The sequence below is a fragment of the Callorhinchus milii genome, unplaced genomic scaffold, assembly GCF_018977255.1.
Source record: "Callorhinchus milii isolate IMCB2004 unplaced genomic scaffold, IMCB_Cmil_1.0 Scaffold2, whole genome shotgun sequence".
In the NCBI taxonomy this organism is placed as follows: domain Eukaryota; kingdom Metazoa; phylum Chordata; class Chondrichthyes; order Chimaeriformes; family Callorhinchidae; genus Callorhinchus; species Callorhinchus milii.
The window spans coordinates 77,500,642-77,513,549 of NW_024704743.1; the positions used below are offsets into that span (position 1 = coordinate 77,500,642).

At 38.5% G+C, this 12,908-nt stretch overlaps 1 protein-coding gene across 1 annotated transcript in view; it reads left to right on the forward strand.

The window, feature by feature from the left end:
* The window catches only part of ofcc1 (orofacial cleft 1 candidate 1), a 98,857-nt gene that overhangs the window by 38,101 nt on the left and 47,848 nt on the right, over positions 1-12,908 (forward strand). Inside the window, exons 5-6 of the mRNA XM_007900903.2 lie at positions 4,205-4,429; positions 8,913-9,165. Coding sequence (XP_007899094.2) covers positions 4,205-4,429; positions 8,913-9,165 — 478 coding nt within the window. The remainder of the gene's footprint in view (positions 1-4,204; positions 4,430-8,912; positions 9,166-12,908) is intronic.

Below are 12,908 nucleotides of genomic sequence, written 5' to 3' on the forward strand. Positions count from 1 at the left end.
TGTTTAGTACAGGCAAATATTTCGGATAATGTACCTTTACTCTTGGAATCTTGAATTTATATTTCCCTTCCTTCTCTCCTCTCACCCATTATGAGTCCTTGATACAGACTTTCCATGTCGAGATCAGTGCTATTTTGCATTAGTTTTCCATGATTACACTTGTATAGAACATGCCTGATTTTTCTGCTGGCTTCAATGAGACATGCTTTACTGCACCCTGTACTCCATCTGCCTTCCTGGCCACACACTGGTGAAACTTGCCCAGTGAAAGCAGTTTGAGCATCAGAGCCATTTGGGATTTAAACTCTCAGCTCTAGTAGAATGATCTCTCCCTAGATTTAAACTTTGATTTTCTTCCTTGCTGCCACTACTATCATCAGGCCTCAAATTTGGTGCCAATGCTTTCATTCTGCATGAATACACAGAATAGTCAACCTTCCCTCTGTGCACTTGAACTGTATCTTGAATTGTATTCAAACCAGTATGTGACTTTATGTTGAAATTGTAATGTTGCTTTGAGGCCTATTTTGCCATTTGCTCGGGAGGATTGGACATAAGGAATGTCCTTAGTACCTGTCCGATTTACCCCATATCCTTATCAAAAAAATGTTTATTTTGCCAAAAATAATGATTTCAGTTTTAAATTTCTCCCCTAGTTGAGAACAAAGCTCTTCATTTGGTATGAACATTTTGATTTGCACTGAAATCGGACCAGCTGTTCTAGGATCTTATTTGGGCTGCCTTTCAGTCTACATTGCCAGGGAGAAGCAAAGGGGAAAAGAGTCAGATGGTTAATTTGTCTGAGAAGTTAACATGCTCCAGTATGGACTAACATGCCCCCCCCCCCCCCCCACACCCCCACTCGACCCTCTGTTTAGCTGTGGAAGAAGGGGAGGAGAGGGGGATAAACATTCAAATGTTAGAAAAACACTGAATTTACATTTGTAAAATGGGAAGTATAGAGTAGTATATTAATTCTGGCAACCATTTAAGTAATAAGTCATATTCTGGATTTACACAGTTCAATCAGTGCCATAATTTCACAGCATACAGGATTTTCACATGATGACAAAATCCAGAGGTACCTTGAATGAAATGCAGGGTTGCATGACTAGTTATTGTATGGTCTTGCCTTTTACCCGAGTTTACCCATTACAGGAATGGCATTCCATGATCAGCAGAGTGCTTAATAGTTAAGCCAATCATAGTCAAAAGGAAATCCAAATTATAAACACTTTAAATGGCATTTCCTTTAATCTTGGTGAATTACGCTTCGCCTTCATTTAGTTCGCAAAGCGCTAAACAATATGAGCTCTCACATTTAAATTAAAGGCTGAAACCTTACCTGTTTCTAAATGCAACCAAATCTGACACTATTAAATACCTGTTAAAATATCTGTTAAAATTAACAACTGACACAAGAGGTTATGTAATATCTCATGTACTAGCCTGTAGTAATTAAGGATGAATAAGAACTGATTTGCAGTTCTCTTGAGTCAGAAGTAACCGCAAACTATTTGGTTTCCGGTCAGAAAATAGGATTGCCAAGAGATCAGAATCTCGTGTAATTGTTTCTGGTATAAACTATCCCACTGAGTCCTTTAAAGAATCGTCTGACAACCAATGGAATAAGAATGATTTTAATGATCATCTTGCACACTTGACCTAAATTTAGATTGATCTAATTGCTTCACTACTAATATATTTCAGTGCAAAAGGTGCTTGCCAAAAATCTTGCTTCCATATAAGAGTGATGTTATTCACCAGAAGAAGCATCTAACTCTAAAGATTCACAGGCTTAATGTAGCCTTAATTCAAGTAAGGCCTTACTTAATTCAAATACCCTTCAATACTATTTTATGGCTATGACTGTTTAAACTTTATTATCAACTTAAAAGTTTTTTTTACAAGCGTCTTAATCATTCTCCTTCCAAATGAATTTCAGAGAACGCAAACCAGGCTGGAATAAAATTAGAAATGTCACATTGTCAAACACAGTTACTACACGTTACAGAAAACTCTGAAAAGCACTTTGAGACATTTTGACCTGATGAGGCACAAGGATTATTATTATTTAGAAATCCTGATCAATCACTATTTCAAAAAGAACAGATTAACCTTTCATACCGACCCTTCGTCAGAGCTGAAATGCTCCCCACGTGAAGGGCTTTATATAAATGCAAGTTGTTGTTGATGTTGAACGTAGGGTGTGATTTGAAGATATTTAACTGGTGCTCAAGGTGATTGAGATAGGTAAAACAGTTGTGCTTGAAAGAAATCCTGAGTCCAGGAAACTGAAGCCCCGCTTGCAAAATTGTTGCTATGCTCCAACTCAGTGACACAGGTGAATTAGCAAAGGATGTCAGCCAGAAAGGTTTAAGAATAGGAGCTGTACTAGTAGGATTTCATGAGGGGAGCAATGATTAGGCATGTAGATCGGATGGAGAGCTGCCTTTAACTTGATTTACTTGAACTGAAGCCACTTTTAACTCAATTTGCTGGAAACAGGAGCTGTTCCCATCTCCGAAGGGATTCCTCTGCTATACAGCATCCCATGTCCAATCAAAAAAATGGATAGAGTGAAGAAATTCCCATTACAGGCTGCTGTTCTCTGCAATGTCTGCGCTGCTGGGCACTTGGGGATTGGAGTAAAAGAAGTTAAATGGGTGGAATGGGAATGAGCCATAAAATGTAATAGACTCGCTTGTTACTAACCATTTTCCTTATTCTTTGTGTGCAAACAAAATAAACAGAGAAAAAACAAACAAAAAACACAGATAGAAGTACCATTGCCATTTGAATCTTTTAAACATTGTATTATTATTGTACATCTCCATGCATTTAATAATCCAGCTATGAGGAACACTGTCAAATGCTTTCTTGTAATCAATGCATGCCATACTCAATCTGCATTATTATTATGATAATATGTAAAACTGACCCAAACCGCAGTGCTTAAACATTTGTATTTAGGTAACTTCTCTCTATTTGAAGATCATTCTGAATATTATCGCTTTTAGACACAATGACTTAAATAAAATGTTGTGGCTGTTGTAACCTCTGTAGGATGAGGTTCTTCATAAGAGTTACTTAATCACCCTGGCAGTCATAAGCACCTATCATGTCCCAAACTAGATACCGTATCCTAAGATATTATTTCCTAAGAAAAATCTATCTAACTTGCTTTTGAAAGAAAAGCTTCCACATTGGGTTAAAACATATCCTCTAATCACATTATTTCGAACCAATCTGGGGTGATGTTTTGACTCTGGACAATCTGTTCCACATAGTTAGTAGTGTAGAAAATCCAACAGTATGTAACAGAACATATTGCATGTGTCCGGTAACCCTGCCAACCGTAAGTATGCAAATTGTAACTACGTGCAATGGTGTCATGAAATACTTCCCACCCAAGTCTGATTCAGAAACAGTCAATTAAATATTCACTGCAAACAGAAAAATACAGAAAATGAATCTGTAGCTTTCTAGAGCTTTTTAAATGCTTCAAAGAATATTAATAATAAATAATCTTTGCATTTGATATCCCGATTTTGATATCGGGATGACGTCTCAAAGTGCTTCACAGTATTTACTAAGTAGTACATTGACTGTGAATATGGCCCTTTTGAAAAGAAAAGGGAGTTTCTCACTGTGTCCTGGTCAACAAATCATCCAAATTAAATTGATCAGCACTCCATGACGGTTTGTGGGACATTGCTGTGCATAAACTGGCTGCTATGTTTCACCCACAAAATACAGTCAAACCACTTTACAGTTAAATCCTGTGAATCGCTTTGAGATGGCTCGACAATGCAATCAGGCGCGATATCCAATGAAGGATTATTATTAATATTTGTAGACGAATATGGCAGCCAATTTAGGCACAATAATGTGCTACAAACAGTCATGAAGTGAATAACCATTTTTACTTGGGGGATTGTTACCCTGGACACTGAGAGAATCTACACTATGAGCTCAAAGTCCCAATGTGGAGCTTCAACCCACAACCTTGAAAACTCAGAAATGGAGTGCTACCAACTAAGCCATGTTCAGTTAAAAGTCTGTTAATGCAATTAACACTTATCCTGTTATTTTTCTTTATTTATCATTTTAATAGCAGGAATAAGTATATTATATAAATAACAATAAATATATCTAATTTGTTTGATTTTCAAACCTTTTTGTTTTATTTATAATTTTCCAGATCCGATTCTTTTCCTGAGACAGCCCTGAAAGATCACAGAAGAGTCAATGTGCGCTGCCGTTTTGTAGGTTGGATGTTCCTCGAGGAGCTTGGGCTCTCACAGTGGCATTCATCAGAGTTCTGGCTCATTATGCTACTTATTGCATTGATCTGGTTCGTGAGGCTATACCTGCATTACTACAGCCAATACCTCTTCCTGCAAGCAATTGGTGTCCCCGTCAACAAGTAGGCTCGCTGGTCTTGACATTTATGTATGAGATGCTGGAAATCAAACTTTTGGTTCTTTAGTAACTAGTTTATTGCTCTTTTGTGAGGAATCGGAATAACATGACAAATTAGTCAGTGTGAAGAAATGACACAGGGAATTAGTTTTGTGTATTTATTATTACCACTGAACCTAAAGAATTTATCTTGAGAACTCATTTATTTATTTTAGAAACTCAGTGAACAATCTACCTGAATGCAATGGTTAGGTTGAGTTAGGAAGCAAACTGCCAAAAGGATTACAAACTCGCCTCTCAATTACTGGTGCCATGAGGTGATGTTATCTAATTGATGTCAAGTTGTCAATTGTATGTAATGTACATAATTTCCACTTTGAAATGTGCTTTGCTCTTATTATTTAGTGCACTCTCCTCCCCTAGCCAGTTTCCTGAATGCACTGTTCGGACCTGAAGATAACTATTTAAAAAGAAAGCTTCCTTCGCGAGAAAATCATATTATAATAATCCTAAATAATCCTTGCATTTGATATAGCGCTTTTCATGTCGGGAGGACGTCCCAAAGCGCTTCACAAGAATATACTGTAAAGTGAATTGACTGTATATTTGTGGGCGAACGCGGCAGCCAATTGCGCACAGCAATGTCCCACAAACAGTCGTAGATTGAAAATGACCAATTTATTATTGTTTCGGTTTTGGAGGGATTATTATTAGGCGTGTGGAGTAAGGAAACTTGCCCAAGGTTTCGCCCTCTGCCTGGAATTGAACTCAGGTCTCTCACTTGCAAAGCGAGTGCTCTAACCACTGAGCTACAGGACTCCACATATTTCCATTCGTTTGCAAACCCATGACAGGATTAGGTAAATCCCATCGAAATGCATTGCCACATTTCGCCCTCCCGAAAAATCCTCACAAAAAGGTGACTTGTGAAACCCTTTTGTCATGTGGGTGTAGATGTACCTGTTAAAAATTCCTAGTAATATTTCATATGAAATATTATTTCATATATATATAATTTTATATATACGAAATAAAAGGGAAATATTTGAATGTTTGGAAATCTAAAATTAAACAATTCCAGGAATCTGTGGCTAATGTACCCAGAATGTACGTTTGGATGAAAAGTCATTTCTGCAACATTAAAACTTATATTTTTTATATATCAGAGGCTGATTGGCTTGCTGCAGATTTCCAGCATTGCAGTTTTTGTTTCAAAGAGTTTCACATGTCCATATTGGCTTTAATGAAAGGTTGTTATCAGTAAATAAGAAGTGTAAAGCATTGCAAAGTACTGAGCAATTGGTAATACGTTTTCTCATACTTATTGGTCTATTTTTATTTTCATAAAAAATTATATTCCAGGTACACAAGCTATGACATCTGGAAATTCTATTTTTATTTCAGATTTCCAACATTCGCCCATTTACTTTTTCTTTCAAGTATACCCCTGTGCTATCGGAATTAGTGTCAGTTTGGCTCAGTTGGTGGTCCTCCAAGCTTTGGGAGAGAAGGTTGTTGGGAGTCCTGTAGCTCCTCCCCACTCTTTTCAAATACTGCCATGGGATCTTTAATGCCCACCTGAACAGGCAGACGGTTTCTCAGTTTAATGTGTTTTCTGAGAGATGTTATCTCCAACAATGCAACCCCTTCCCCACCCCCTACAGCACTGCACTTTGTCAACCTAGACTGTGAGTTCCAAATCTTGACTTGGGGCTTGAACGAGAATCGAGAGTGCTCCCAACTGAGCTCCCAACATCATCAATTTGCATTTAATTAATGCATTTATTTGCGAGTCCAATCCAGTAAAATGGAACAATTTCAATACTGGAAATTAGAATTTAAAGTCTCTGTTATATAATTATTGGGGAAGATACTGGAGAATAGAGCAGCCTACCTGGTCTGAAAAAGAATACTGCTTCAATGCTTAGATTTGCATCTGCCCTATGTCTTATGTCTTGTACAGTTTTTTGTTCTGAGTCTCCATCTCAGTCTTTGATGGAATTCACCGTGGAGTCCTGTAGCTCAGTGGTTAGAGCACTCGCTTTGCAAGCGAGAGACCTGACTTCAATTCCAGGCAGGGCAAAACCTTGGGCAAGTTTCCTTACTCCACACAGAGCCTAATAATAATCCCTCTAAAACCAAAAACAATAATAAATTGGTCATTTTCAATCTACGACTGTTTGTGGGACATTGCTGTGCGCAATTGGCTGCTGCGTTCGTCCACAAATATACAATCAATTCACTTTACAGTGTGTTCTGTGAAGCGCTTTGGGACGTCCTCCCGACATGAAAAGCGCTATATAAAATGCAAGGATTATTATTATTACTTGAGTACCCGCTAAAGGCTGGCACTGCAGTGCAATACTGGGGAGTGCCGGATTTGTTAAAATGTCCTCATTTGGCGCTGAAAACCAATGTCTTATATGCCTGTTCTTCAAGTGAATGTTAAAGACCTGTGACACTGTTCAAAAACAACAACAACATGATTGCATTTATAGAGCGCCTTTCACGTCGGGAGGACGTCCTGAGGCACTGGACAGTTCGGTCGGGACCTGAGCAGCGGGGAAATGGTCAGGGTGAGGGGAGGGAAGGGTAAAGAGTCAAGAGGGGAGCTGAAGGCACAGTTGAAGAGAAAGGTCTTGAGACCGGTCTTGAAGGAGGAAAGGGAGGAAGCAAGGTAAAGGCACTGGGAGATGGAGTTCCAGAGCCTAAGGCTGAGAGGCTGAAAGCCCGGCCACCGATGAGAGGGCGGTTAGGGCGGGGGACGTGGAGCAGACCGGAGCCAGAGGAACGGAGGGTACGGGCAGGTACTTGGGGGGATAGTAGGTCGGAGATGTAGGAGGGTGCAAGGCCGTGAATGGGCTTGTAGGTGAGGATGAGGATCTTGAATTCGAAAAAAGGGAAGAGTTTCATCTGATGTTCTAGCCAGCCATGCTCTAGATAAATTGGAAATGGCTGCCATATTTAACTAAAAAAAAGTCCATACATCTGTGACGTGCTGTAGGGGTTTTTGACATAAGGCACTATTAATTGCAAGTTCCTTGCTATTTTACACTGATGGTTAAGAAAAGTGATCTTTTTTCTAAGCCTTCATAATTGAAAATATATTCTATAAAATGAATATATTGAAAATATCAATAATTTCAGTGATCAGACCCTGATTTAAAAGCACCAGTGACAACAACAACAAATTGTATTTATGTAGCCCCTTTCACATCAGGACTTCCGAAGGGTTTGGACTCGAGCTGGGGGTTGGGTACAGGAGAGTGGGAGCCCAGGAGATGAGAGTAGGTTGGGGGTAGCTAACCGAAGGCACGGTCAAAGAGGAAGTTCTTGAGACTGACCTTGCAGGAGGTGAGGTGAAGGGACACCGGGATGGAGTTACAGAGAGTGGGGGCAGATAGGATGAAAGCCCAACCAGCAAAGATAGGGCAGGCAGGGCGGGGGATGTGAAGCAGGCCAGTGGCTCCCAAGGAGAGGGAATGGGCGGGTTGGTAGGATTTAAGGTCGTAGAAGTAGGATGGGACAAAACCATTGAGGGATTTAAATCATGTGAATAAAAGGTACTGGTGATCACGATTAGTAGATTAGTAAACAAGTGGACTTTACTGTGTTAAACACTGTACAAGTGGCTCCGATTGTTGGTTTTACCCCAGCAACATGTATTCAATTTTGAATTGTGAATAATCTAACATTTAAATATTGTTTCTGCTGAGGTCTATGTATAATCATCATTTTTCTAATGATAATAGCATACATCATATTTAAATTTAGTCATCAATTTTTACCCACAAAATATATAGTCAATTCACTTTACAGTATATTCCGTGAAGTTTTTTGAAATGTCTCAACGACATGATAAGGCACTATATCAAGTACAAGAATTATTATAATTTGATTGAGACGTTATGCCAAATGAAGGAGGAAAGGTGACCCTGAGTGTTTCCAAAACATTTTGTAGCCAACCCACAATATATGTATTCAGGTTTGATTCTATTTTCCATCAGACATTTATTCAAATGATGTTTTGTAACTGCCTTCCAGGCTGAGTGTCAGAATATTCATGCCAACTCGCCCGTTGACTTTCCTCTCCCTTAACATTCAGAAGTTTGTTGGCCTGTGTTCAGCATTGTCTCTCATGAACCTACCTGACATTAAGAACTTGTTAGATTTCGAATCAAAGGCATCCACCCATGTTTCTATTTGTTCATTTAGTGCATACACATGCCATTCCAACTCCATTCCATCATTGAAATATTGCTCGGCAAACATTTTCACTAATGATCAACTATCAATAGACTTCACGTGGCCTTACAGCTATAATAATGTCCAATTTGATAAATAGAGAGATATGTTGGGCTGAATGGTCTGCTTCTGTCCTGTAATATTCTGTGATACTATCCAAATGCCCTTTGATGATTTGAATGTTAAAGGTTCAATAGCTTTTATAAGTCAAATAATTAAAACATAATTTTTTTAAATTTAAGGTTCCAATTCTATCCACACACGGTTGAACTTAGCTACCAGAATTCTCTGCTGCACACCCGTGAGGAGCTGACCGTTGTAGTGATGGGACCTCTGACCTTGAATGTAGCTATGCTTATTATGGTCATGATCAGATGGGTCTGTCGTGTACTATTTGGATCATTTCCTTGCTTCTTGTCAAAGTTTATCATGGCTATGGGACTTTGGACAATGCTTGACCCTCTGGCAATATTTATAGTGGATGGCATCCTCGGGGTAAGTCAGTTAAAATAACTTGTGCATGCAGACTTTAAATAGATTTTACTGTACCCCGGGAAAGGATGATACACTTTTGAAAATGTGTATTACTGTGCTGGAACATCCCATTGCAGATTATTTGTACCTTGCTTGGAGATAGCAAGTCATGTGGCTAATAGTAAATAGTTTACTGTTAGCTGTGGGTTGTACTCTTTTGCTAAAAAATACAGTGTGCTGTTTAGGTATTTATAGCAAAATCTTGCAAATGTAATGTTGTTTGGTTAATAACAGAAATGTATCAAGAATGAGTCCAAAAGATTGCATTTTGGAATCTCTGAATCCAAATATAAGGTTAGAATATCAAATGCCTATACATACGTGTAGAGAAAGATCCCAGACTCTTCCCTAACTCCCCGGGTAACTCCCTGAGAGGTTGAACTTCTACTCACATCCACCTTGGAGGCACTCCCATCTTCCCTCTCCATCCCCCAGCTGTCAGTCTTGGATAAAGATTACCCATAAATGCCAGGGATTAATCTATAACTCTCTCTAACCCACAGCACTGAGCCTGGGCTGTGGACCCACTGCTTGACATCAGGTGTCAATAATATAGGAATTACTTAAAAGCTGACCTACTACCACCGCAATGCATTTACTACTATCTGCTTCCCCTTCCATCTTCCACCTCATGAAACCACCAAGGATTAGATCAGGGCAATGTTAATCCAAGTGGAGAGATGTCAAACGTCTTTCTGAATAATTATTTTAATTATTCAGAAAGTGCCAATTTCAGACTGTTGCGAGTTTATTCCTTGGGTTTAGCAATGCAATCCGTTTGCCCTCCTACATTCGGCATCCAACAAGTTAAATTGGTGTTAGAGAGTTTGAAATACCAGGTTAATACCTGGAGTGTAATCATGTTATAATTTAGATAAGATTTAATGTCTATCACCAACTTTGCACTGTCCTATGAGTCAATACTTTGATGCTGTTCCTGTTGTGCAATGGCCTATCCATGCTACACTATTGACTATGGTAATATGACTAACTATAGTAGTGTAATCTGAAGAAAAGCTTTACTGTAACAATTGATGGCCAGCTCTTTTGTTTATTTCTCCACTGTGGACCATTAATTGTTTTATATTTTTAATTCGAATAAGAATACTTGCTTATTTCAGAGTTTGAGCTAGTTGAAAGAGAAAACCCTTGAGGGCATTTTAGACTAAAAGGAGTTATGGCATAAAAAAACCAATACAAGCCACAGAATAGCTGCCAAAATAATCATGTAATGTAGAATAAGAGCAGGAAATAAAAATTAAAATTACATGTAGTTTGATTCAAAGGACATTTTTATATAAAATCATTACGGATGAGTTCTGTCTGACAAAAGCAAAAATGATACATTCTGACGTTTGCCATTTGGCTGATGGTATGTCTGGAAAATTGTTATTTTTCTTGTCTGACTATATTTCTTTTTGAAACAAATTCAGTATTAATAGTATATGAGGTGTCTGGCACATAAAAGCCCATCAGTTTGAAACGGAATTACCTGCTGTAAAATGAAGTCCAATATATTATTAGGAGTGGTTACAAGGCAGCTCATCTCACTGGGAGTGGTTGCAGGTCTGATTTTTTATATTAATAGACATAAAGTCAAGATTAGATTTCAAATCACTCTGCGGTATCTGTGTTTTTAAAATCACAAGATCACCTGAGAGGTTTGGATGAAGAAGGCCCTTTGATCCATTGTTCCAGAACCCACTTTGCGTCGTCCCCTCACAGCATCAAATCCCAGTGCGACTACATGGAAGAAGAGGAGGCAGGCAATCAGGAGACACAAAACTAGAAAATAATTGGACAAACTTAAATATAAAAAAAATTAATGACAACCTGAATGGGTTACCAGGAAGGATAGGTGAGGTCTGGACACTGGCTTTATTCAATAACCAGCTTTCAGCCACAGGATGATGACTGCACTAAATTGATGCTATTTAATTGAGAACCTGATGTTTTAAAAAGTAATAAGGAATGAGAAATTCCTCGCCACCAATTGTAGCGATTTTAAGAATGTGGGATTTGTAATGGAAATCCTACTATACATACAGAGTACGTTCATTGTTGCATTAGTTGTAAGACAAGCCATGTGTAAAGTCACTACACTTAACAACGAGAGATTAGCCCTTGATGATAGATTTCCTTTATTTTGAAGCAATGTTTGTTTATTTTATGACCCCGTCCACTACGCCAATCACCATTCTGGGTGTGTGTGGGGAGGGGTGGGGGGTGGAGGGTGGGTGACCTTCCCGAATTTCCTCCCTCAATGTTGTCAGGTATGGTTGCAACTGGAGACTGGTCCTTGGTAGAACCGTGGATGCAAACTTGAATTCCACCACTTTACAATGTAAACACATCAGTCCACTGATCTCTGTGCCATTCCAATAGTCCAATAAGTAGTCTTAATGAAAGATCATCTGTCTCCGGTGCCCTGCCTCTCTCCCCTCCCCCCAACATCAGGCATAACTAGAGATGAATTGTTCAGATTTAAACGTACATTAAAGACTGTTGCTCTATAAAGGCCACTGATATTCACCCCAAAGGTTTTGCTGTACATGTTTCCAGCAAGAAAATGATTTGCTGATACTGAACATTGTCAGGTAGAATTACAGATAGAAGCAGCCGCATAGAACAGCTGTTCTTTCCACGTACAGTGGTGCCTGTTATTGTCACTTCCAGGTAAATAGGCAGACAAGTAACAGTAAGCACAGAGTGAAAGTAAGGGAGCTGCATTCCAATGGAATGGCATTTTATTTTCTTAGGAGCAAACATTTCAGGTGAATTGACTTGCACCCCAGCCACTGAGCAGCAGAAAAACCCTGCGATTGGTTTTGTATGAGGATTGAAGATTGTGCTTAAGAAATTAACTATACGTCAATCTTCACATAGACATTCTGTGTAAAAAGAAGGAATAGCTGGGAATTGACTGTAAAAAAATAATCCTATCAGTGATTTAATTAAAATAGTTTCGATTTTAGTGAAAATAACAAAAATAAAAGATGGAGATAAGGAAAGAATTCTGTAGACATTTTATAACAAATCATAAATGCAATATACTTTTTATACTTGACCTCTAACTCCCTTCCTCTAATCTTCTGTCTCATACCATCTATATCTGCCTAAATCCTACATAATAACTTACCTCTTTGCATGTACCTACGGTCACCTCCATCTCTCTCCTTCCCACTCCCCACTCTCTTGCTGTCCAACCCTGTCTTTGTGAATCACTTTGAGATGTTTTCCTTTATGAAAGGTGCTATATAAAGGCAAGTTGCTGCATTTGTCTTATTAATTTAATTTCATGCAGAGTTTTAATGCAAAATATTTGACATGAAGATATTTTGGCATAAACAGGGGAAAGGTGATGAAGCAAGAAGAACTATTAATTTTAAGGCCAAAACAAATTTATATATTCATATTACTAATGCCTAAAAAATATTGCAAATCACATCTTATAATAATAAATAATAATCATTTTGGCATTTGATATAGCATCTTTCACATTGGACAGATTCACAGGATTTATGTAATTTGTGTGTATTTTGTAAATATTTAATTAACTTCCAGATAGTCCTTATATTTTTAAACTTGGTGCTTGGAGTCCTGTAGCTCAGTGGTTAGAGCACTCGCTTTGCAAGCGAGAGACCTGAGTTCAATTCCAGGGCGAAACCTTGGGCAAGTTTCCTTACTCCACACGCCTAATAATA